The following is a 26850-nucleotide window of genomic DNA, read 5'->3' as shown; positions in this document are numbered from 1 at the left end:
GGCAGAATAGCACTTCTGAGAGTACTTCGACTCGGCGCAGTAAAAAGTCACGCCTGAAATATCCTCCCTCACATCTCCCCCTCCCCCCTATTGACAGAAATGAGAGGGGGAGGGGGAGATGTGACTTAAAATTATTATTTATGATTACTATTGTGACTGTTTAGGGTTAAAGGAACTGTGTGTAAGAAATGTATTTCAGTTAATCATAAAATGGCCCTTATATGTCACAGACATTAAGAAATCATGTTAAGTTCAAATACTTATATCACCGACAACAGTAGTCCTGCCAGGATATTGTCATTTAGAAGTTGTTGTTGCAGCCCTCAACTGATGTTGATGTTGACATGTGTTTTGGCCGGAAGCTCCGCCCTTCACCGATCTACCAATCACGAAGTCAGTAGTGTTTCAGCATCCGGGTTGCCAGATCTGCTCTAGTTACCACAGCTGCAGCTATAAACGTTCCTGCTGATCCTACAGCCTATCTGGCAATCTGGAGTCAGGGGGGAGGGGGAGAGGGGATACACCACTCTACAGTCATTTGAAAATTATTGCAATACCAGTTTAGACCACAATCTTCCATACACTTCTTCAAGTCGTCTTTTTTAAAAAGTTTTAAAAAAGAAACAACTCCCCGCATTGTCGTCAGACCAAGAAAAAAGGAAATAAATTAATTAATACAAGCATAAAATAGCTGCAATAAACGTTGATGTATAAAATGTTGAAAAAATATATAGGCCTGGTTTCACAGACAGGGTTTAGATTAAGCCAGGATTAGTTAGAGTAGCTATTTATTTAAGTAGCTTTTATAAATGTTCCTTAGAGAGAGAAAAAAATCATTACTGTTGTGCATCTTGAGACAAAATAATGGCACTGATATATTTTAAGATATGTCAGTTAAAACTGCTCAAACATGCATTTTAGTCTGGGACTATCTTAAGCCTTGTCTGTGAAACTGAGGGATAAAGTTGCGAGCTTCAGAGTAAAAAAAAGAAAGACCAGTGAGTGCATAAACCTCAGGGTGACCCACGGCCTAATAGAACAAGCAAATAGTCAATATAAAAAAAGACAAAATAACTTCCCTCGAGAGATCACAGAAAGATCCATTCAATTAACCTAACTATATCAAAACAGAGCGCATGTTATCACACAAAAGAAAAGGGCAGGTCACCGCTACAAAGGACAACAACACTGCTTAAACCTTATCACAATCATACAACAATAACATTGTTGTTTGGCGGCTGTTGGGAAAACGAGAGACGTGTGAGTCACAGGATCTCTTTGAAGAGCGAATGAGATGGTTTTTAACCTGCCGCAATCAGTGCCAGCCAATCCAATGAAGACAGGCAGAGCCATCCATCAGCTGGTTAAAGGATGCTACTCAGGACAAACAACAAAAACATTACGTTTTTCTATCTTGGTGGAAACTCTCTATTGGCATAGTGGTTTTGTACAAACTATTCTGTCCCTCAACCCTAACCCTAAACTTACCCATCACAGAAAATGTAGATGATCTCATGTTTTTTACTATCCTTGTGGGGACATGTGGTCCTGTACACACACTAAATTCGACAGAAGTTTAAATACATAATTTAAAAGAACACTAAAAAACACACACCCACTTTACTATTTTCTTCAACTGATATTATGCATAGCAAGACCTCAAATGAAAAATGTATTAGAAGGACATGAGGTCATTTTTGGATTTTAGCAGAATTCCTTATTTTATTTTATTTTACTTTACTTATTTTGCTAATTGTAGTATTTTTTTAACCTCTTGTGTAAAATGTGTGTGTGTGTGTGTGTGTGTGTGTGTGTGTGTGTGTGTGTGTGTGTGTGTGTGTGTGTGTGTGTGTGTGTGTGTGTGTGTGTGTGTGAGCCTGTTTATGTGGTTTATGAGGACACAAATTTGTATAACTACATGGGTATTACACTGGTATTACACTATAAATGTGGTTTATAAATTATATATTATACACTATAAATTACACTATAAATGTCCTCATAATTCAAATGGCCTTAAAAACATACTAAATGATGTTTTTTTGAGAAAGTAAAAATGCAGAATGTTTCCTGTGATGGGTAGGTTTAGGGGCAGGGACAGTGTAGGGGGGTACAAAATACGGGTTGTACGGTATGAAATCCATTACGCCTTTGGAAAGTCCCCATAAAACATGGAAACACTACGTGTGTGTATGTGTGTGTTGGGGCAAAACTCAAATGTACATATTTTACCACATTGCATCTGTCATGGAAATGACATGAGCATAAAAGAACAGTTTTTTTATGGGGGTTGGGTTTTATTTCTTTGTGTTATGTCATTTTTACAGCTAGTGACTGCTGTGATCCCTTAAGCGCTTCCTTACATTTTAATACAAATTTGAAATCCATTATGCAAATTGAAACTTTCCTGAGAAACTGCTCAATTTGCATTGTTTAACATTCCTATTGTGACTTTTTGCCTTCAGCTCTTCGTCATTGACAATGGTGCGGACGACTGGCGGATCGCCATGACCATGGAGCGAGTGCTGCTTATCGCTCTGGAGCTGATCGTTTCGGCAGTTCACCCGGTGCCGGGGGACTTCAAGTTTATGTGGCGGGCGCGGCTGGCCTTCTCCTACGCTCCCTCGCAGGCGGAGGCAGATCTGGACATGGTGCTGTCTGTACCCATGTTCCTTAGACTCTACCTCATCGCCCGAGTCATGCTGCTACACAGCAAGCTCTTCACCGACGCATCCTCCCGCAGCATAGGGGCACTCAACAAGGTCAGAGGTCAACCCGATGATTGACTGAACTCAGAATTTAGGGTATTAATTATATACAGTATGTGTAGCATTTTGTCTCTGAGTGTGGTTTTCCTTTTTTGTTGTTTACGTTCTTTTGGCAAGTAAGTATGGTCCCATTAGCCCCTGCTGGTTGAAAGCAGTGTATTCTGACTAAATAATATTTTTGCAAGTAACACATTGCCTGATTCCTTTTCGAAGGTCTCTTAAAAGCATGAAATAACATACTTCTGGAGGGTTCTGCGCTAACCAAGCAACTGCCATTGAGATGAATGGGAATGCTAACAGCTAGCTTTCTTCAGGTATTATAGACCAACTAGTCCAAACCTCACCAACTGGCCAGCTTTTCCCTTTCTGTCTGTCTTTAATGGCCCACTTGTGCCCATATTCAATAAACACTTCCTCTCTACAAAATGTGGCTGATGGCAATAAAGTTCACTTTTATGTGGACAGTCATGAGCATTGAGGCCTGTGGTTTTCAGCGCTGGAGGAAGAGGTTTTGTGTGGATTAATGTAGTTTGTCCAGTCTCTTGAGAAAGATGAACCTTTCAGCTTTACTGACAGTTTAAAGATTCTACATTTATAGGCTGACCCACCAAATAGCAACTGGGTTCACACACTGATCCAGCCAGTGTTACTTTAAAACTGCTACAAGCTACTAAAAATGAAATCTTGGTAAACTACAGTCTAATAGTCAGATAAACCAGGGGTTTCAAACTTTTCAATTCCATGGACTTCCAAATATAATGATCCCCTTTCCTTAAAATGGTTGTCATTTTAATGCATGCAGACCTGTTTACACTGTAAATGTGTGTAATAATTTTGTATTAAATATTATCTGGAAAATCTTAGGGTTAGGGTTAGTTATTAATTACCCACCATTCGAGACTGTTAGCTGTATACATCTGAAAAGAAACAAAACTGTTCATAGAATAAAATATTTGTGATTATTCGTAGAAATCGTAATCTTCTTCTTTTTCTTTCGGCTGTTCCCTTCAGGGGTCGCCACAGCGAATCATCTGCCTCCAATCGTATAACCAAGCATATTGTCAAAAAACAAGCTTGTTTTTTGTTTTGTTATTGTTTGTTTGTACATTTTTGGCACTTTTTTTCTTTAAACTTTTTGGTGGACCTCAGTTTCAAGACCCATAAGCAAAACTATTAATGCGAAGTAAGTGACAGTTCATCCACAAATGAAAATTCTCTCATTTAACTCATTCTCAAGTTTTTCCAAACCTGTTTCTTTGTTCTGTTGAACACAATAGAAGATATTTTGAACAATTTAAAGAATGTGGGTAATCAAACAGTTGCTGATCCCCATTGACTTCCATAGTATGAAGGGAACTGATTGGTTACAGACATTCTTAGTTCTCAAAATATCTTCATACAGGTCTAGGACAACTTGAGGGTGAGTAAATGGGACAGAATTTCATTTTGGATGAACTCTCCCTTTAAGGTGTCAGAATCTTTTAAAATATATTATTCAATCAATCTTAAGTTTATCAGTCAAATCTTCTCAAAAACTATGAGTGGTTTTAACTGAATGTTGATTACAAGGTAAATGTATAGGTACATTTGTCCTAAATAAATGACAGTATAAATGAGTTGAAAACATACAAACAACAGCATTTAACTAAATATTTAATTATAAAAAAGACACAAAACCCCGTTTCCACCAAAATTACCCGGAACAATTTGTACCAGGAACTTTTTTACAGGAACTTTTCTCCCCCCAGACCTGCTACTGTCTGCGTTTCCACCGCGATAAAGTTCCGTGAAGATTAGGCAAATTAGTCCGGTGATGTAGGACTGCGCACGACTGCTCCTCCAAGTCAGTGACGGACAGTAATCATTTTTGCGCGATACTATCCACGTTTACAAGCACACTTTATTTGTCGTTCCGTTTGAACGATTTAGTGGACTGTTTACATGAGCCGTTATCTAAACCGATCTGGTGTTTACATGTGATTACTTTCAATCGCAATCATTTTGTGACATGCAGTTTGTCTGCCGCATCAAAAATGTCAACGCTGTTTTCTCCAGCAGCTTGAATGTGTTAACTGTAGCCATAGCAACTTTTAACGGCCACCAGGACTAATACAGTATAATATAAGCTACTTATTTGTTGTAAAGTGTAATAATCATCTCAGAAAAAAATTCAATCTTCTGTCAGGCGCAGTTAAAGTAAAAACTGCCCGGGGCAATATACGCTGTGTCAATATTCCAACATTATCTTCATAACTTACGAAATAAAAAGTTTACCCCTCAGAAAAATTAACTTTCCTTTCTTGTCAACATGAGCGCGGCGCACGCCGTCACGTCATGTAAGGACGCACACTTAAAAGTAATTGGTCAGGTTGTTTACATGGTGAAAAATCGACTATGTAAAAAAATGAATAACAAGTGTGGAAGAGTTTCAAGCTGTGCTGCTTTTGCTGGTTATGTATAGGTTTACTAAAGAGGAAATTAACAATGACAGAAAAGAGCACTAGCATTTTCAGAAAGCTTACAAGTAAAGCTAGATTTAAAATGACAATGTATATTATTATCAGCTATTATGGACATTGAACGTGAGATGGCTGAGACGAACGCTCGCCATCAGACAGAGAGCAAGACTGATAATTGCTGAACGCAGAATGAACCTCGCAAAAGACTTTTAAAAATGCCGGTTGAAATAAAATGCTGCGTCAGCTCAACCAATCAGCATGTTCATCGCCCAAGTCCCGCCCTCGAAAGTTCCTGAACTTTGAAAAAGTACTACCTTGCGAGCAGGGCCGTTTGGAGGGGGAAATATTTACCCGGAACTTCATTTAGACCCTGGTTCCTGCAGTCGAAACACACCGATTACCACCTCAAAGTTCCTGGTTCCTGGGTAAAGTTCCTGTGGTGGAAACACGGCTAAAAGCTGCAAATCTGTGAATAGTTATTTTGGAACCAGTTGATATAACTGATTGACTAAAACGAATCAAACTAATGCAAAGGAGTTTTTTGGAGAGTGTTTAGTTGGCTCAGCTGTAATTCTTAGTGTAAAACATGTAACATAAAAATTTAACAACATGACATAGTCATAAGCAGACTAAAAGTGGCTGATACTGGAAAAGCTACATTACTATAACAGCCAAGCTACTGTCATGCTACTAAAAATAATGTTAGTAGCCTTGCTACTTTTACTCAGTTACCCCTGGTTCCAGCAAAACCCATTTGCTATTTGGTGTGGCATTTGTTTTTCCGAGTGAACTAGCGTTAAGACGTAGCTTCATTTGAAGGTCAGTGTTGGACAGGAGCTTAATCTAATTGTTTTTGCATTGTTAGGATGCAGCATCACAGCTCAGTGTCAGTTGATGTGACTGATGAATTTTCTACTGTAATGGATTTTATGATTGATGGCTGTGTTTTTTGAGCAGGTTTATCTCTGCTCCTCTTTAGATAGCTGATTGATGTCTTTGAATATTGTGTATCTCTTCAGTTCTGTGCTTAAGAGAGATTGAAGAATGAATACCGTGGCTGTCAAGTGTTTAATAGTTCAAAGTTTGAGTTTTGTCCTTCGGTGCCATTTAAAATAACCCAAAACAGGTGAAAAGAGTCCTGATGTACTTTAATTTGAATGGCTGATTGAAGAGGGTAATCACTTTGTCCTTTCAGAGAAGCTCTTGTTTCAAAGAGATGTAAATGCAAATTATCTTTCCTCTCATGTGCTGTTTTATCATTAATGATCGTGTGGCCCATCTTAGCTCAGAGATCTCCGCCTTTCCCTCTGGAGAGCTGCCCTTTATGTGACTTTTCAGTACCACAAATCAATAATAATGACGACGAGGATGAACATTGTTTTCATTAAAGTATAGATCAAATTGTATACAAACAAACAATGGCAACACTTCTTGATCTCTTGATGCCTCAGAAAAGAGCTGCATATGAAAAAAATTATAAAAATGTGGGCTTTTTGAAAATTTCAGTCAGGACTCAGGACACCCGGTATTTCACATAAATTATGATAGTTCAGGTCACAGTCTTTACTTTTGCGCAATGACACTGAACTTTGATCTCAAACAGCGGTTTTGATTTCCTAGTGCAACTGGTGGGACAAATATAAGGTCAAACATGGTCTTTTGATGGTCTGAATATGAATTAAACCACCATAGGGACTTTCAGGCACCATCTCACCACCACAGCGGCTTTACTACCTTTTTTTTTTTTAAAGAAAATGCATATAAAACATTCAATGCAATGCAAGAATATATCTATTTTGGGGGAAAAAGTGTGTTTATTTGCATTATAAACTATATTGATTGTTATGGAAACCCGCTTCCACCACTAAATAAAAAAATTAAAAAGAGTAATTGTGACTTTTTATCCCAGAATTCTGACTTTTTTTCTCTCAATTGCGCGTTATAAAGTCACGATTCTGACTTTTTTCCCTCACAATTGCGACTTTATATCACGCAATTGCGAGGGAAAAAAGTCAGAATCGTGACTTTATAACGCGCAGTCAGAATTTTCTCAGTATTGAGACTTTATATCATGCAATTGCAAGTTTATTTCTCACAATTGTCCATTTATATCACACAATTGCAAGTTTATTTCTCAGAATTGTGACTTTATATTTAAGCAATTATGAGAAAAAAACTCAGAATTCTGAGATAAGTCTGAGATATAAAATATATATACAATTTAAATAAAGAAGTAATTTCAAAGTAAAAACAATAAAATATTTCAAACAAAAACATATTTTTTTCAAATGTTTAATCTATTGTTTTACTTTGTGTCATGTGGCCACTAACCAACATCAGAGAACTGTGAACAAACAAGTATGGGAATCAATGCTTAACCATAATTTTCATGATATAAGATCATTATAAGATGATATCATATCCATCATCAGTAAAAGCTTCCCGCAACTTGTAACTTAATCTACTGTGATGGTGAAATCCAGACTGAAAGGAACCACAATACTGGTTGCTTTTCTCTTTTCAGGTGCACTTTAACACACGGTTTGTGATGAAGACCCTGATGACCATATGCCCAGGCACGGTGCTTCTAGTCTTCAGCATCTCCCTGTGGATCATCGCTGCCTGGACCGTAAGAGTGTGTGAGAGGTAAGAGAGAGAACGAGCGTGAGGAAGAATGAACAAATGAATCATTGTGTTTCGAACTGTGCCGTTCTGTCTAGACGCTGTCAAGTTTCTTATGCTTAATGAGGACTCACCTGAATCCCCACCAATAAGTGGCACTGCCTGGATGACAACATTCCACTAGAGGTGTGCAAACACTCGTTCTACACATTCGCTGTTATGTGGGAGACCAGAGAGAAACAGGGATCGAAGAAGAGAAAGAGACAGAAAATGAGCACTTTCATTCACACCCTTGTATCCAAAAGAGACCTGTCTGTCTAAACAGCGTTCCCCTTTTTCCAGATATGCACTCCGTGCAGCAGCCAATCATGATGTGCATCAACAGATTTCCCATGTTGCGTCTTAAAAGGGTCGCGGGATAAACTAGGCCCTCAGGCAAGTGAGTGGGTTTTTCCGACTCTGCCAGACGTGTTGTCATGGTTACAAACTCTGGATGCGTGTTAGTCTTGGGGTTTACGCTTTAAAATATTGAGGGTTCCCCGGATTGGGGGCCTGAGGTTTGATTATTGTTTTGATACCGGCAGACTCGAGCAGCGTGATATGAGTGACAGTTTGTGCATTTGAATTGCCATATGTGTTCAGGGCAGCGTCGTTGTGAGATGAGCCTACAGGGATCTGCTCTATTTATATGCACTGCACTCAAAGTCATCATGTTAAAGGCCCTTTCCAGAGGAGGAGTCTCCCTGCAGGCTGAATGCTGCTCTTACTCAGTCCAGCACGCACACAGTGGGCTTCAGACCTCCCACTAACTGGATGAACTTGTTTTGTAAACTACATTCTTGGGAAGATGCTATGATCCCTTAAGAGGACTTAAAGGGGACCTTATATTTCCCCCTTTTATAAGATGTGAAATAAGTCTCTGTTGTCCCCAGAGTGTGTATGTGAAGTTTTAGCTTAAAACACTCCACAGATTTTTTTATAGCTTAAAATAAAAAAATTAATATAAAAAAAAAATATATATATATAGGTTAAAATTGTCGCTTTTTGGGGTGAGCAGAAATATGCGGTTTTTGTGTGTCTCTTTAAATGCAAATGAGCTGTAACAACAAAACAGAACAATCTCACACAATGAAATGTCAGAATCTGCAGTAACGGTGTCTTTGCCTAGGGCAGATCGTAACTGGCTGTGGCCAGGGCTTCTCCCAACTATTACATCATTGTAGAGGGGAATCTGAATCAGGTTGTTCGAAGAGACTGATTTTGATTTATGGGAATTATGAAAAAAAGTGTGAATTTTTATCATTATAGGCTGGTTGTTGTCAGACATCGGTGTACAAACACCTTATAAAAGTGAATTTTGCATAACAGATTCCCTTGAACTACTATATAAATGACAGAAAAAAGCCATTGATTTTCTTCTGTTGAAGTCCAAATGAAATCGGTCCTATTTATGTTCTTAAACCAAACATTTGTCTTTGTAAGTTTTCATCAAAATAGTCTGAAATGTGATAACTTTTTATAAAGGTGCTGTATGTAATATTTTGACTGTACTAAAGCATAAAATAACAATATGTTTGCAGAGATTTAGTTAAACATGCTAAGTTCAAATACTTTATCAGTTTACTCTCAAATGTGTGTTCCATGTCAGCATGTCTGTTTTTGTTTTGGTCCATGAGATCCGGCCACTGCCAAATTAACCAATAGTATTTTAACATCCTAGGTTGCCAGCTTTTGCCTGATAATATATATATATATATATATATATATATATATATATATATATATATATATATATATATATATATATATATATATATATATATATATATATATATAGCCTGCATTCTCCTGATCAATTTGAGCATCAGATGGTAATCAAACATGTCTTGTGGAGAGCTCTCGGAGTATGCATTTATTTGTCATTTTTAACTGTTTAAAACAGAGCCTGTGTCAGGAAATTGTCTATCCTGTTGCGCCCTCTATAGGCCAGCGACTAGTCGACGTTAAAGGGATCCCCTGGTGTTGAGACTTGTATGGCTTAATATAACATAAATGATGTCTCTTACTGAATTATGTAGTAGAAAACCCATGAAAGATTACGTTATTTTAAAAAATCGATTTTATATTTGGACCATGGGCGGCGCCATTTTGTTTGTGTTCTAGGTTGATGACGTAGATTGGTTGAACTCCTCAATCAGCTGGCATTACCCGTAGCTATTTTTACCACAACGCAACTCGAAAATTGTTTCAGAGTTAAACAAAACCAATGAATTGCTTTGTAATTGTACTTAAAACACACTCAAACATACATGTGCACACAAACTCACCTACACAAGTCACAAACAGATCGGCGGGCGGGCACACACACCTGACAGACTGCGCTGTCTCAATCGAGATGTTGGGCTGCTCAGTCTCCACGACAGGGGCTGAATCCGAAATCGACCCCCTATACCTTGAAATAGGGCATTATTTGAAGGGACGGCCATTTGTAGTGTTGTCCGACACCATAGGGACATGTTCGAGTGCAGTCATTCAGTCTCACGTTCACCGCAATAACGAGTGTACAGCCGATTTACACACAACAGCTGTCCGACTTCACGCACTCGATCGTCTTCATTCACTCCTTCAAGTTGTATTAGTGAACAAAAGTAGCGAAAGTAATTTGTGTATTCCAAGTGAAAGTTTAAAGATTGAGGTTAATTCACTGAGCGTGCTCAAACTTTACTGCACAAACCAATCCCATGCATCATCACCAAAACATCCTGCCTCTCTTCCTCACATTAACTTATCCCATCATCCTACCTAGATATTTCCCTCTGCTGGATACATTAGGCATTACAGTTAATCTACTGCATATCAACAGTCTATCTATGATATCAACACAGGGAATAGTGATGTATGCGCGCGCGCAGTGCGTGTGTGTTCGTGCCGATCTGTTCGCGCCTCATATGTGTGTGTGTGTGTGTGTGTGTGTGTTTGTGTGTGTGTGTGTGTGTGTGTGTGTGTGTGTGTGTGTGTGTGTGTGTGTGTGTGTTCGCGCCGATCTGTTGGGGTGTGTGTGAGTCTGTGTGAGCGAGAGAGTTTGTGTCCACATGTATGTTTGGGTGCGTGAAGTCGGACTGCTGTTGTAAATCGGTACATTTCGGTGAACGTGAGACTGAATGACTGCACTCGAACATGTCCACTATGATGTCGGACAACACTACAAATGGCCGTCCCTTCAAATAATGCCCTATTTCAGGGTATAGGGGGTCGATTTCGGATTCAGCCCCTGTCATGGAGACTGAGCAGCCCAACATCTCGATTGAGACAGTAGTCTGTCAGGTGTGTGTGCCCGGCCGCCGATCTGTTTGTGTAGGTGAGTTTGTGTGCACATGTATGTTTGAGTGTGTTTTAAGTACAATTACAAAGCAATTCATTGGTTTTGTTTAACTCTGAAACAATTTTCGAGTTGCGTTGTGGTAAAAATAGCTACGGGTAACGCCAGCTGATTGAGGAGTTCAACCAATCTACGTCATCAACCTAGAACGCAAACAAAATGGCGCCGCCCATGGTCCAAATATAAAATCGATTTTTTAAATAACGTAGATCTTTCATGGGTTTTCTACTACATAATTCAGTAAGAGACATCATTTATGTTATATTAAGCCATACAAGTCTCAACACCAGGGGATCCCTTTAAGCTTAAAGTGTCATGACAGAGCATTAAGGTCGATTAGTCGGTGCAACCCCTAATATATATATATGTAAGGGATAATCCACGGCTAGCCATGCATTAAAGGATTTTAATGCACAGCATAGAGGCAAAGAACCGCCCGATGCGAAGCGGAGGGTGGTTGCCTCTAGGTCGTGCATTAAAATCATTTAATGCATGGCTAGCCGTGGATTATCCCGCTTATACCATGGTTATTTGCCAAGTTAAAAACAAGTTAAAGCTGTAACTGATGTTTTGAGAGATGCGTTCGTGATCTCTTCATGTGATTCTGAAGATCCCCTCGTCGCCTAAGCATAGCGAACATAACTTAATAATTATTTAATGGATTTATTAAAATTATTTATGAATGACAGGCAACACTGCAGTGACAAGGCAATCTTTATTTGAACTAATCATCATTATGTGTAGCCTAGTGTGAAATAAACCCCGCGTCAACCTATAAAGACACATTACATTTAATGCATTAAATTAAATAATAATATAGGTGCTCGAGTCTGTCAGTGTAGGTGTCACGACCGTCATAGAATGTAAAAAACGCACGACACAAGGCATGTTCTGCAACTCGGTGTCATGCAGGTGTCATGTCCGTGTCAATGTTTGTCGCGATAATGTCAGTGACATGACAATGAAGTTTGCATGTGCCATATGTGCCAATATGCCCATAGTCATAAATAGGTATACGTATACATACCTGCACATAGTGACATATGTGCCATTGGCTTCTGTGTGTCACATCATGTCTCATGTCACTTAATATTGCCATAGATATGTAACGTTATACGTATAGACATATCCGTGGCTGATACTGCAGTCTGCCACTGTCACTCTGTTTGCAAGCGTAACTGTGTTACTATGGTTACCAGTGTTTATAGTGGCGGATTAATTTCGAACTGTAATCAAACTGACTGGAACTACCTGTGCATTAAACGGTTTTACTGCACACCTTCCAACCAATCAGAATCGAGTATTAAAACAGACCATGGTATATATATATGTATATATACATGGTATATATACATGGTATATATATATATATATATATATATATATATATATATATATATATATATATATATATATATATATATATATATATATATATATATATATATATATATATACACACACACACAAACACGCATTAGCTGATCAACTTATAATATAAGGCTAGTTTAATTTTGCCTGTTTATGTTACATGTTCTTAATCTGGCAACCCACGTGACTGTAGAGGAGGAGGGGGCATTAGAAACAACTCTCCAGTATTTTGAATTTGGACTGCAGTACCCATTTCAACAGCTAGCTGTCAATATTACATACTGCACCTTTAATTAGGTTAACTTGACTGAATGTGTTGATATGAGAAGGATGGGTGGCAAACAATGTTTTTAATATTGTTTATTTTGTTGTATTATATTTATTTTTAATAAATTTAGTTTTTATTTTTAGTTTAGTCTCGTTTTGTTTGTTTATTGTTTTGCCACTAATATATATTAAGATGTTCTCGAGGAGGATAGGAAAATGTTTTTTTTTTTTTTTTCTTTGCCGCATCAAAGGTATAACAAACATTTAAGAACCTTCTCAAAATTTCTCGACAAGCCTCTGGGCAAACACTTAGACTTTCTAGAATTTCCTTCAAAGTGCTTTTCTGATCAGATTAAGGGCTGGAAATGTATGAAAGAATTTGATGTGAAAACTTTGATGTGATATTTGTGCCTATTTCACATCCAGTTATTGCTTCCCCATTCCTTCCACATCCAGAACATGTTCAAAGTTGCTTTAAAAAAAATCTAATCTTTCCAGACTAAACCGTGGCTTCTTTATTTCTCTCTCAGGTACCACGATGCTCAGGATGTGACCAGTAATTTTTTGGGTGCCATGTGGCTCATCTCCATCACCTTCCTCTCCATTGGCTATGGAGACATGGTGCCTCACACCTACTGTGGCAAGGGAGTGTGTTTGCTCACAGGAATTATGGTACACACACACATAGCACAGCATTTTCAGACCCACAGTGGCAGGGGATAATCTAAAGATATGTTTTCCTTCTCGTTATCTTATTTCTAGAAATACAAACATGCCAAAACCAAACCATGTCTGTTAGCAAACGCCAGGACACACCAGCTTGCAAACATCCATTTTTTTTAGGACAAATTCTCTTGTGTATTCTTGGATGGCACATTTGTTCAGTTTTTAGGCTGTTAAGGGCTGCCATTGTTCTGCGTGATAACCTTATGATGGTGATAGCTTAAAGGGTTAGTTCACCCAAAAATGAAATTTATGTCATTAATGACTCACCCTAATGTCGTTCCACACCCGAAAGACCAACGTTCATCTTCACACACAGTTTAAGATATTTTATATTTAGTCCGACAGCGTATCTAAGTGTATTCACACTATACTGTCCATGTCCAGAAAGGGAATAAAAACATCATCAGAGTAGTCCATATGTGACATCAGTTAGTTAATTAGAATCTCTTGAAGCATCGAAAATACATGATTCGGATCGCCAATGTCACGTGATTTCAGCAGTTTGACAGTTTGACACACGATCCGAATCATGAATCAATACGCTGATTCATGACCTTTTAAATCTTTATTTGAGGTTTGAAAACATATGTGGAAGAGAGGACATTGCTGAATAAAGTCATCGTTTTTGCTTATTTTGGACCAAAATGTATTTTCGATGCTTCAAGAGATTCTAATGAAATAACTGATGTCACATATGGACTACTTTGATGATGTTTTAATTAGCTTTCTGGACATGGACAGTATAGTGTGCACTTGGATACGCTCTCGGACTAAATATATAATATCTTAAACTGTGTTCCGAAGACAAATGGAGGTCTTATGGGTGTGGAACGACATTAGGGTGAGTCATTATTGACATCAATTTCATTTTTGGTTGAAGTAACCCTTTAATGTAAACCCCAAGTATTTTTCTTGTTATAATCTCTCTCTCTTCCCGAGCCTTTATGTCTCTGTGCTTGAGGAATGCTTGACAGGTGGTGTAGAACAGTGGTTCAGCAGTATGTTTATATGTTGATATTGAGTTTGCAGACGTAAATGTCTGTTAGAAAAGGTCACTTTCTCTCGTTTCACTCCTCTCTCTGTTGTTCTGTTTGGAGTATTTGTTCTTTCTGTTCCCATGCTGTCAGTTTCTGTGTCTCTAAATACCCTAACACTGAGACTACAGAGAAGTGTGGGTAATTTGACATGACGGTTCTTTTTTCTGTTTATTTTAGTTTTTGGAGTTGTTTGACATCATCTCTCTCTTGATTGCACACACACAATAACACATAACATTGCAGGCATGCCAATGACAATTAAATGTGTCCATGATAAAGAACAGGAAATAGCTTTTAAATCCCTATTTTATAAAATTATTAGAAAGGTTTTCTCTATTATTCCTGTTGATTTCTGTTAAAATGGGTTTGGAAAAATATTTTAAACGTTTTCAAGAATTTGTTTTATTTAATGATACAAAAATGCAATGTGGTGTACCCATCAAGTAAAAAGTAAAAATATATCTTTGTACCACCTTGAAAATGTATGAGTGTACACATCTTAATCATTATTTTGAAAAAAAGATTTTAAATTCATTTAAATAGATCAAATGCATTCATCTCTCCTGCTCAAAATGTCTTTTTTAAACAGTTGTCATTATTAAATTATAATTATCATTCAATAATGTATGTTTTCGGGGAATTGCACCACATGACATTTTGAAACCTGAACTAAGTTTGTCAAATTATCTGATATTTTAAGAGACTTATTCATTCATGTTGGTTTAGGCTACATGATATAAAATAAGTAATATTTTATCTGATAATATATATAGTGTACATATTTGATAATAAATAGAGAATTTGCGTATAGAGAATATAGGCCATGCTGCTCAATAATGATTTCTGTCTTTTAATGAGGCTTTTTTTCTTCATTATGAAATCAGGACAGTTTGATCATCTTGATATTGTTGGCTCTATATTCCCCAAAATTAAGTTTAATTACAAACCCGATTCCTCCCGAAAAGTTGGGACACTGTACAAATTGTGAATGCAATTCTGCAATAATTTACAAATCTCATACACTTATATTTTAGTCACAATAGAATATATAACATATCAGTTAGACATTTTGAAATGTCATGACAAATATTGGCTCATTTTGGATTTTATGAGAGCTACACATTCCAAAAAAGTTGGAACAGGTAGCAATAAGAGGCTGTACAAGTTAAATGTACATATAAGGAACAGCAGAAGGACCAATTTGCAACTTAATAGGTCAATTGGCAACATAATTAGGTATAAAAATAACTTCTCAGAGTGGCAGTGTCTCTCAGAAGTCAAGATGGGCAGAGGATCACCAATTCCCCCTATACTGCGGCGAAAAATAGTGGAGCAATATCAGAAAGGAGTTTCTCAGAGAAAACTTGCAAAGAGTTTGAAGTTATCATCATCTACAGTGCATAATATCATCCAAAGATTCAATCTCTATGTGTAAGGGTCAAGGCCAGAAAAACATACTGGATGTTCTGGCCCTTAGACGGCACTGCATCACATACAGGAATGCTACTGTAATGGAAATCACAACATGGGTGGTGAACACAATCCATCATGCCATTCCCTGTTGCCGGCTAAAACTCTATAGGTCAAAAAAGAAGACATATCTAAACACGATCCAGAAGCGAAGGCGTTTTCTCTGGGCCAAGGCTCATTTAAAATGGACTGTGGCAAAGTGGAAAACTGTTCTGTTCTTTTTGGAAAACTGGGACACCATGTCATCCGCACTAAAGAGGACAAGGACAACCCAAGTTGTTATCAGCACTCAGTTCAGAAGCCTGCATCTCTGATGGTATGGGGTTGCATGAGTGTGTGTGGCATGGACAGCTTACACATCTGGAAAGGCACCATCAATGCTGAAAGGTATATCCAAGTTCTAGAACAACATATGCTCCCATCCAGACGTCGTCTCTTTCAGGGAAGACCTTGCATTTTCCAACATGAAAATGCCGGACCATATACTGCATCAATTACAACATCATGTCTGCATTGAAGAAGGATCCGAGTACTGAAATGGCCAGCCTGCAGTCCAGATCTTTCACCCATAGAAAACATTTGGTGCATCATAAAGAGGAAGAAGCAACAAAAAATACCTATGACAGTTAAGCAACTAGAAGCCTGTTTTAGACAAGAATGAGACAACATTCCTATTCCTAAACTTGAGCAACTTATCTCCTCAGTCGCCAGACGTTTCCAGACTGTTATAAAAAGAAGAGGGAATGCCACACAGTGGTAAACATGGCCTTATCCCACATTTTGAGATGTGTTGATGGCATGAAATTTAAAAACTATTTTTTTTCCCCTTAAAATTATACATTTTCTCAGTTTAAACATTTGGTATGTCATCTATGTTGTATTCTGAATAAGATATTGACATTTTAAACGTCCACATCTTTCTGTTTTTATTTACATTTTGAACAGTGTCCCAACCTTTTTGGAATCGGCTTATTATAGCACAGGTGTATTCAAGTCATTGTGTCTGTGTACTGCATTTGTTTTATATGTTGTGAATATTTATTAGATCAAAAGAGAATTGTGTGTGTATATACAGTCCCTGACAAAAGTCTTGTCGCTTATCTATTTTCTAGAAATACCTGATATTAACCTGACTTTTAATTAATTAATTGGTGTTAGAAATAGCTCATATGAAAAGCTTAAACCCTCCCAAATGATGTTTAATGCACTGAAATAAATAATTTTCATAGAAAAAATATTTATCATTTAATCAAGATAGAAAGGTCAAATATTGGCAAGACAAAAGTTTTGTCGCCTATACAGAAATTGAACAAATTTACTGCAAATACAAAAATATGTCAGCAAATTAAGTTGTGGTGCTGTGAGATCCAAATTTAATATCTTGTATAACTTCCATGAGCTTGAAGGACTGCATCCATGCGGTTTGGCAAGGATTCATACAATTTATTGATGAAGTCATCAGGAATAGCTAAGAAAGCAGTCTTGCATGCCTCCCAGAGTTCATCAATATTCTTTGGTTTCGTCTTCCATGCATCCTCTTTCATCCTACCCCACATATGCTCAATGATGTTCATGTCTGGTGACTGGGCTGGCCAATCCTGGAGCATCTTGATCTTCTTCGCTTTGAGGAACTTTGATGTGGAGATGGAAGTATGCGATGGAGCACCGTCCTGCTGCAGAATTTGGCCTCTTTTATGGTTGGGAATAAGAGGTAGCTAAGATTTCTTGGTATTTTAGACTATTGATGTTGCCTTCCACCCTGCAGATCTCTCGCACTAACCCCAGACCATGATTTTTCCGCCACCAAACTTCACTGTTTTCTGGGTGAATCTCAGATCCATTCTGGCTCCAGTAGGTCTCCTGCAATATTTGCGGCGACTGTGGTGTAATTCAACAGAAGATTCATCTGAAAAATCCACCTTCTGCCACTTTTCCTCCGTCCATCCTTTTAGCAAGCTGTGGGCCTTGGCAAATGCCACGCTGTTTTTCAATTGTCTTTTGTTTAGTGCTGGCTTCTGGGCACTGATTCGACCATGGAGGCCATTTCGAGACAGAATCCAACAAACCGTTCTGGTTGACACAGGGACTTCAGGTGACCAGGTCTCGTGGAGCTCTGCTGCAGTGGAAAATGGGCTGGCCTTGGATTTTCGAGCCAACAAACGGTCCTCTCGAGTTGTCTTGCGGGGTCTGCCTGACCCGGGCTTGTCAAAAACATCTCCAGTCTCTTCAAATCTTTTTTTATCCTCTGTACTTGACGCTGAGACACATTGAAGGTGTCTGCCACATCAGCAGTGGATCTGGTCTTCAGCCTGTTGATAATCAAAACTTTAGTCTCAGGGTGAATCTTAGGCATGTTTGCAGAGGTCTAGTTGCAGTTGATGAGAAGGTCTAGCGTACTGGGGTTCTTTTTATACACACTTGAGACCTAACTGATCCATTATCAGTCACAGGTGAAGCTCATATGACAAGGTGACAACACTTATGTCTTTGCAAAAATTGACTCAATGGGCTTTACCAAGCTGTGAATATTAGAATACTTTTTGAAAGTTTAGTTTTTCACTGAAACATTATCACAGAAGCTGGTGGGATTAAAATGAGCCATTTCTTGTAAAAAAAATCTTGATTAGAAATATATTTCAGCGGCACTTTAGGTCAATTTGTACACAAGCGACAAGACTTTTGTCAGGGACTGTATATATATATAGGGGTCTGAAATTGTCATCGTAGGTGCATGTCCAATGTGAGAGACATAATCTAAAAAAAATCCATAAATCACATTGTATGATTTTTTTTAACTATTTATTTGTATGATACAGCTGCAAATAAGTATTTGAACACCTGAGAAAATCATTGTTAATATTTGGTATAGTAGCCTTTGTTTGCAATTACAGAGGTCAAATGTTTCCTGTAATTTTTTACCAAGTTTGCACACTGCAGGAGGGATTTTTAGCCAACTCCTCCACACAGATCTTCTCTAGATCGGTCAGGATTCTGGCCTGTCGCTAAGAAACACAGAGTTTGAGCTCCCTCCAAAGATTCTCTATTGAGTTTAGGTCTAGAGACTTGCTAGGCCACACCAGAACCTTGATATGCTTCTTACAGAGCCACTCCTTGATTATCCTGGCTGCATGCTTTGGGTCATTGTCATGTTGGAAGACCAAGCCTCAACCCATCTTCAATGCTCTAACTGAGGGAAGGAGGTTGTTCCCCAAAATCTTGCAATACATGGCCCCGGTCATCCGCTCCTTAATACAGTGCAGTCGCCCTGTCCCATGTGCAGAAAAAAACACCCTCAAAGCATGATGCTACCACCCCCATGCTTCACAGTAGGGATGGTATTTGACCAAAAAGTTCTATTTTGGTCTCATCTGACCACATTACTTTCTCCCATGACTCCTCTAAATCATCCAAATGGTCATTGGCAAACTTAAGATGGGCCTGGACATGTGCTGGTTTAAGCAGTGGAATCATTTGTGCCATGTTTCCATGGTGTTCAAATATTTATTTGCCTCATATATACAGGTCCTTCTCAAAAAATTAGCATATTGTGAGTTCATTATTTTCCATAATTTAATGATCAAAATGAAACTTTCATATATTTTAGATTCATTGCACACCAACTGAAATATTTCAGGTCTTTTATTGTTTTAATACTGATGATTTTGGCATACAGCTCATGAAAACTAATCTAAAACAATTAGCATATTTCATCCGACCAATAAAAGAAAAGTGTTTTTAATACAAAAAAGTTAACCTTCAAATAATTATATTCAGTTATGCACTCAATACTTGGTCGGGACTCCTTTTGCAGAAATGACTGCTTCAATGCAGCGTGGCATGGAGGCGATCAGCCTGTGGCACTGCTGAGGTGTTATGGAGGCCCAGGATGCTTCAATAGCGGCCTTAAGCTCATCCAGAGTGTTGGGCCTTGCGTCTCTCAACTTTCTCTTCACAATATCCCACAGATTCTCTATGGGGTTCAGGTCAGGAGAGTTGGGACGCCAATTGAGCACAGTAATACCATGGTCAGTAAACCATTTACCAGTGGTTTTGGCACTGTGAGCAGGTGCCAGGTCATGCTGAAAAACAAAATCTTCATCTCCATAAAGCTTTTCAGCAGATGGAAGCATGAAGTGCTCCTGAATCTCCTGATAGCTAGCTGTATTGACCCTGCCCTTGATAAAACACAGTGGACCAACACCAGCAGCTGACATGGCACCCCAGACCATCACTGACTGTGGGTACTTGACACTGGACTTCAGGCATTTTGGCATTTCCTTCTCCCCAGTCTTCCTCCAGACTCTGGCACCTTGATTTCCGAATGACATGCAAAATTTGCTTTCATCCGAAAAAAGTACTTTGGACCACTGAGCAACAGTCCAGTGCTGCTTCTCTGTAGCCCAAAAGTGGCTTTACCTGGGGAATGCGGCACCTGTAGCCCATTTCCTGCACACGTCTGTGCACGGTGGTTCTAGATGTTTCTACTCCAGACTCAGTCCACTGCCTCCGCAGGTCCCCCAAGGTCTGGAATCGGTCCTTCTCCATCTTCCTCAGGGTCCGGTCACCTCTTCTCGTTGTGCAGCGTTTTTTGCCACACTTTTTCCTTCCCACAGACTTCCCTCTGAGGTGCCTTGATACAGCACTCATGATACAGCACTTGAAAAAGCCTATTTGTTCAGAAATTTCTTTCTGTCTTACCCTCTCGCTTGAGGGTGTCAATGATGGCCTTCTGGACAGGGTCTGATCAGCAGTCTTACCCATGATTGCGGTTTTGAGTAATGAACCAGGATGGGAGTTTTTAAAAGCCTCAGGAATCTTTTGCAGGTGTTTAGAGTTAATTAGTTGATTCAGATGATTAGGTTAATAGCTCGTTTAGAGAACCTTTTCATGATATGCTAATTTTGTGAGAATTTGTTTTTTGAGAATTTTTTGGGTTTTCATGAGCTGTATGCCAAAATCATCAGTATTAAAACAATAAAAGACCTGAAATATTTAAGTTGGAGTGCAATGAATGTAAAATACATGAAAGTTTCATTTTTATCATTACATTATGGAAAATAATTAACTTTATCACAATATGCTAATTTTTTGAGAAGGACCTGTAATATTAGGTGTGACCTCGAATAGTCGAAGATTCGATGCATCGATATGCCGAGCCTGATTCGACCACCAATCTCACGGTTGAATCTTTGCGTGTGTTATAAAACGAGGATCATACCATTTTGGCAATATGGGGGTGCTCAATATTTTAAAGACGTGTCGCGGCGCTGAGCTGAGCTGAGCATCCGATGTGCGACCGCTTTAAGGGCGCTGAGATTCGCACCGCGCCTTTAAAATTCGAACACGTTCAATGAGTGTACACACACACACACCGGTGGCAGCATTCAGCGCCTGTCCGCAGCCACTCAGGAAATTGTTTAAAATCCTGCCGCACCACAGAGTGCTTTTTCAAGGTTTTATATTAAATTTATATTATATTTCCCTCAAATCGTCAATGTACATACTGATTTAACCCAGTGCTACAAGATACTCTCATCTTGCAGCTCTTCTGTCAGTCAATTTAAAATGAGCTTGCGTGTATATAATGTGCACGTCAGGTGGCAGTGTGAGATCCTGAGGCGCGGGGCTGAGCTTCGCATACGTCTTCACCCCCTTTAGGCACAATCGGCTAAAGAACGTGCATGTAAACGCACTCAGTGTTCTTTTCCTCTCTAGGCAGGTTTTTTTTTAGGTTTATTTATCAAAATGTTCTTTTATATATTTGTGTGATGTTCTGTATTTCGATCGCGGCTTTAACATGTTATGAGAAAATGGTTTATGAAGGTTTAGCCACCACATTACCTTTTAGGCTATTTAAACCTAAATAAGAAAGCCATTGTCAGTTCGTCTGTCAGTTGGCAGGCAGTTTTGGTCGCTTTATTAAAAGTTGTTGCTGTGTGCAGTGTGTAAAGGAAAATAAAAATAGTTTTACCCTTCTGCTGACAAGTGTCGTGCCCCTCCCAACCCATTCACACACACAGATGATTCGACTATCGGTCGACCATAGAAAGATTCGACAATTCTGATTCGAATGTCTAAATCCTTAGTCGAGGACAGCCCTAATATATATATGAGGAAAATAAGTATTTGAACACCCTGCAATATATGTGTGTGTGTGTGTGTGTGTGTGTGTGTGTGTGTGTGTGTGTGTGTGTGTGTGTGTGTGTGTGTGTGTGTGTGTGTGTGTGTGTGTGTGTGTGTGTGTGTGTGTGTGTGTGTGTGTGTGTGTGTGTGTGTGTGTGTGTGTGTGTGTGTGTGTGTGTGTATTTATGTATGTCATTGACCCAGATAATATACCATCTGTCTTAATTGTTTGAAAGGGCAGCTAATGTTTCAAACTGTTTGTGTTCCTTCCTTTTCTTTATTTTTTAAATATGTGCTGCTGAAAAGATGAAATGCTACAGATTATGAATTCGAGAGAGAGAGAGAGAGAGAGAGAGAGTGTGTTGGTTGCGATTTCTTTTACTATTGAGAGTGATTGTAATGACTTTCTATAGGCAGAATTATGGGACTTGTTGCTATGACAACATTGAAGGCCAACTCTGTTAGACTGTACCACTGCCCTGCGGGAATGGGAGTGTTTGGGCAGGGCTTTGATTTGCAAGTCGCTTGGTGCAGCACGAGGATTTGGGGATACAACAAGCACCTGTCTATCCTGTCTGCAAATGTGGAATGGAGGACATTTTATATATGGTCATAGTGTCTTGAAAAACTTGATTCCTCATTCAAACACCAGCTTAAGGATAAAGCATTGTTATCGTTGCGTATTAGCCTTTCTCTTGTATCATAACACTGAAAATTCAGGGTTTTAAACGGAAGCTCTAACGCAATTGCCTGGTCTCACGGACAGGGCTTAGATTAAGCCAGGATTAGGCCTTAGTGCAATTAGATTTCATAAACATGCCTTAGAGAAAGAACAAAAAAAATTACTGTTGTGCATTTTGAGACAAAACAATGGCACTGAGATATTTTAAGATGTGTCAGTGCAAGATGATTTCAGTTTAAACATGCATTTTAGTCAGGTACCAGCTTGAACCTTGTCTGTGAAACCTGGGGAATATATTTTGGTTTGAGGGCAGGTGGTTTTTCTTATTTTCTCAAGATATCAATAACCGTCAGAGCTGGAAAGAGGCTAAAAATAAACTGCAGTGGAGGATGTTTGCAGATAAATGGATCATTCTGACAATCTTTTGTCACTTTAAGAGATTCATTATTTTATTTTGTTGTTTTTTTGTCTGGGCATAGTTTCTCACGAGTTGCCATATGGAAACACACATGCACATTTTATCAATGTCCTAGAGGGGTTTTTCCGTGGATGGCCATCATGTTTTATTAAGGGGTGAATATGGGCAACAAAAGTGCTTCCTGAAAATGGGCTTTTTTGTTTTATTTTTATGTCCCATGAAATGGCTCTAGAGTATTTTTGAGTTGTATGTTTCTCTTCCATATGTCCTACAAGTGGGTTTAAAAACATTCCATTAGCATCTTTCACACACATACACACATATATCCGCCACATAGGAAGCACACACACTTTCATCAGTGACTTTTTAATTCCAATTCATTTCTTATTAGTAGTTCTCCGACCTCATTAACACTTCCCCTCCTCTTCTCGTCGCTTTCCACTCCATCTTTTTTTCCAGACCTCTTCTCTTGCTGTGTTAAACTATTGTGTTTCTCTCTCCTTGACCTGAAATTGTATTCCCTGTCTACCTCACTCAACCTCTTCACCTCTAAATGGGTTTATTTCCTCATTTTCCCTCAACCTGCCTCAGTCTCTTTTCCTCTGTGTGCCTCTATCACTTCTGTGTAGTCATTGGTGATATCTTCAGTTTACACGTGTGTTATGTGTAAATGGGAGTAAACCTTTGTGTGTGTGTGTGTGTGTGTGTGTGTGTGTGTGTGTGTGTGTGTGTGTGTGTGTGTGTGTGTGTGTGTGTTTTTGTTTTGTTTTTTGTATCATCCTAGTATCTCCAGTGATGTCTACACTGTAAATGTTTCCTAGTCTAATTCAGTACATGGATGAATCTCAAGAATCTCAGGTCAGGGTCATATTTCTTCCCAGTATCAAAATATTTTTAAAATGTAAATTATATACCATTACATTTGGTTACTCTGATTAAATTCACATTACTTTTATACAGTAATGGCAATCATACTCATTATCATACTGATTTTTTTTTATCAGAATACATTTGGAAAAGGCAGTGCAACAATGTGAATACTTAAAAAATGATTTGCATATTGTGAATAAGATAACCACATTATGCTTCATTCAAAAGTTTGGGGTCAGTAAGATTTTCTTTAATGAATACTTGTTTTTCTTTTCTTTTTTTAGCAAGAAAGCAATTAAAGTGACAGTAAATAAATTTATAATGTTACAAAATAAGTTATATGTTAATAAAATCTGTTCTTTTCTATTATAAAAACAGCACAATTGTCTTCGACATTGTAACTAATAATAAATGTTCCTTGGGCACCAAATCAGCATATTAAAGGTCCCATGGCATGGATTCTTTTAATATTCTATAATGTTTCCTGAGGCGTACTTATATTGTTAGTATGGTTTTTACATCAAAACATTTCATAATTTAGAAATAAAGGCATTTTTTCTATACTGATATTAGCCCCCTGGCTTGAATGCTCTGTTTCAAGGGGCGTGTCTGCTGTGAGTCTTCAGTGAAAACACCCACTGTTGTGATTGGCTAACATCTTTGCATTTGAAATGAGATTACGGAGGGGGCGTGGTTTAGTCAGGCAGGAGCAGTAGCACTCACTGCCCGGCGAGAGAGACGGAGAGAAACGGAGCTGGGGAAAGATTGCTAAGAAAGTTTTATTGTACCGAGTTTATGAGAGCGTGAGGGGAGTTTATTTAGTTTGAGAGCTCTGAATAAACACGAGTTAACTTTGCAATGTTATTTCTCTCACAAAATGCTTTCACCACAGCTAACAGCAAACATAGACATCGACATGAATATAGTAAGAACTTCTGTTGAGCATAATTACTAGAGCAGCCTTATTCAAAGGGCAGTTTGGGCAAGTGTGCACTGAGATATACGTGTGATTGACCGATCCGAACGTTATATAGAGTGTTCTTTGATTACAATCTTTAGTTAAATATTGTATTTAATTTAATAATTTAAATAACATATTTGTTTCATGCTACTAACAGAAATGTGTGACGTTGATTGTTTTAGTCACTGGCTTGATTCACTGATGCATCAAGACGGCCAGTGGCGGGACTAATAACAGTATTAAATGATTAAGAAAGAAAGTCTGTGGGAACTTGAATGATTAGCTACACATCAGAACTCACTGATCCCAGGTCAGGCATTAATGAACACTGTTTCTCACTGTTTGTGGTGGTGCTGTCGAATCCATATATTAATGTCTGTACTGCTGACATCGCGACTGATAAACTGAGTCCATTCTCTACTAATTCTCTGGGCGGGCAAAGCAGAGGAAGGGCAGGAAACCTTTCCTGGTATGACGTGATAACAGGAGAATTCCCGATCAGTCTGGGCTCTCATTTTCTCAAAGGCAGAGAGAGACAGCCAGAACTCGCTTTACACCGATCAAAATGTATAGCCACTTGGGGACAATATGCAGCCTAAGGGAACTCATATAAATGTTGAAAAACCTCATAAAATAAAAATGTCGTGCCATGGGACCCTTAAAATGATTTGTGAAGGATCATGTGACACTGAAGACTGGATGCTGGAAATTCTGCCATGACCATGAAACAATTACATTTTTTTAATTTATTTAAAATATATAAAACATTTATTTTAAATTGTAATAATATTTCACAATATTGCTGTTTTTTTTTGTTTTGTTTTTTGTTTTTTTAATCATGTCAATGCAGCCCTGGGTGAGCATTAGATAATTCTTCTTTCAAAACATTTACAAAATCTCACCACAATCTCAACTCCAAACATTTGAACAAAATCTCAAAAGGAGATTTTATTAAAAATTAGTGTTAATTTGTCAGCTATTTTTATTATTATTATTATTTAGACTCGTAGCTCGTAGTCCTGTGTCAAATGTACTACTATATTCATCATATTTAGCCAGCCTTGCGCTGTTTTTTAGTCAACTAATGCCTGGCCAATTTAACTTTAGTCAATGAAGCATAATGGTTAAATTGATAATCATGTTTATTTTGCTTAATATTTTAATCACAATAATTGTCATCATTTGAGAAGTTTATTTTAACATTTCATTAGAATTATTGCACTTTCCCCTATAAGCACAAATCAAAAGAATGTCAACCCATACGCATGCTTTATTTGACCACCTCTAGTTTATTGATTTATTATAGACTATTTATCATATAAATTATCCCACTCTACATTATGAAAGCTGGAAAACAAGAAACTAAAAATGAAAACAGAGAAATTCCTAATTTACATTTAATGTTTTTCAACACAACAGCAAAAAAAGACAACAACTTTCTATTGTCACACAAAGGTTGGATTTCAGAGGTCATTTTGTGTTTCTGTGACTAACACTAATGCAGTTCAAGGTTCAGAATACGCAAAAAGTTTCCTAAGCTAAATGCAAAAATAAATAAATTAATAAATAATTTAATAATAATAATACAATAAAAAGAGTCTCTTCTTTTTTCGTCATTGATATTGCATGCTGATATCGTCATATGACCTTGGTGTTGTGTTGCCTAGTCTTAAGCCCTGGACACACTTTGACCATAC

General features: G+C 38.2%; 1 protein-coding gene across 1 annotated transcript in view; it reads left to right on the top strand.

Moving 5' to 3' along the window:
- kcnn3 (potassium intermediate/small conductance calcium-activated channel, subfamily N, member 3) overlaps nucleotides 1-26850 on the top strand; it is a 114707-nt gene that overhangs the window by 62567 nt on the left and 25290 nt on the right. Inside the window, exons 4-6 of the mRNA XM_067448764.1 lie at nucleotides 2466-2762; nucleotides 7752-7873; nucleotides 13397-13538. Of these exons, the coding sequence (XP_067304865.1) occupies nucleotides 2466-2762; nucleotides 7752-7873; nucleotides 13397-13538 (561 nt within the window). The remainder of the gene's footprint in view (nucleotides 1-2465; nucleotides 2763-7751; nucleotides 7874-13396; nucleotides 13539-26850) is intronic.

The sequence above is a fragment of the Pseudorasbora parva genome, chromosome 7 (genome assembly GCF_024679245.1).
Source record: "Pseudorasbora parva isolate DD20220531a chromosome 7, ASM2467924v1, whole genome shotgun sequence".
In the NCBI taxonomy this organism is placed as follows: domain Eukaryota; kingdom Metazoa; phylum Chordata; class Actinopteri; order Cypriniformes; family Gobionidae; genus Pseudorasbora; species Pseudorasbora parva.
The sequence above is the reverse complement of the archived record's forward strand: the minus strand, read 5'-3'. Positions and strand labels throughout refer to the sequence as shown.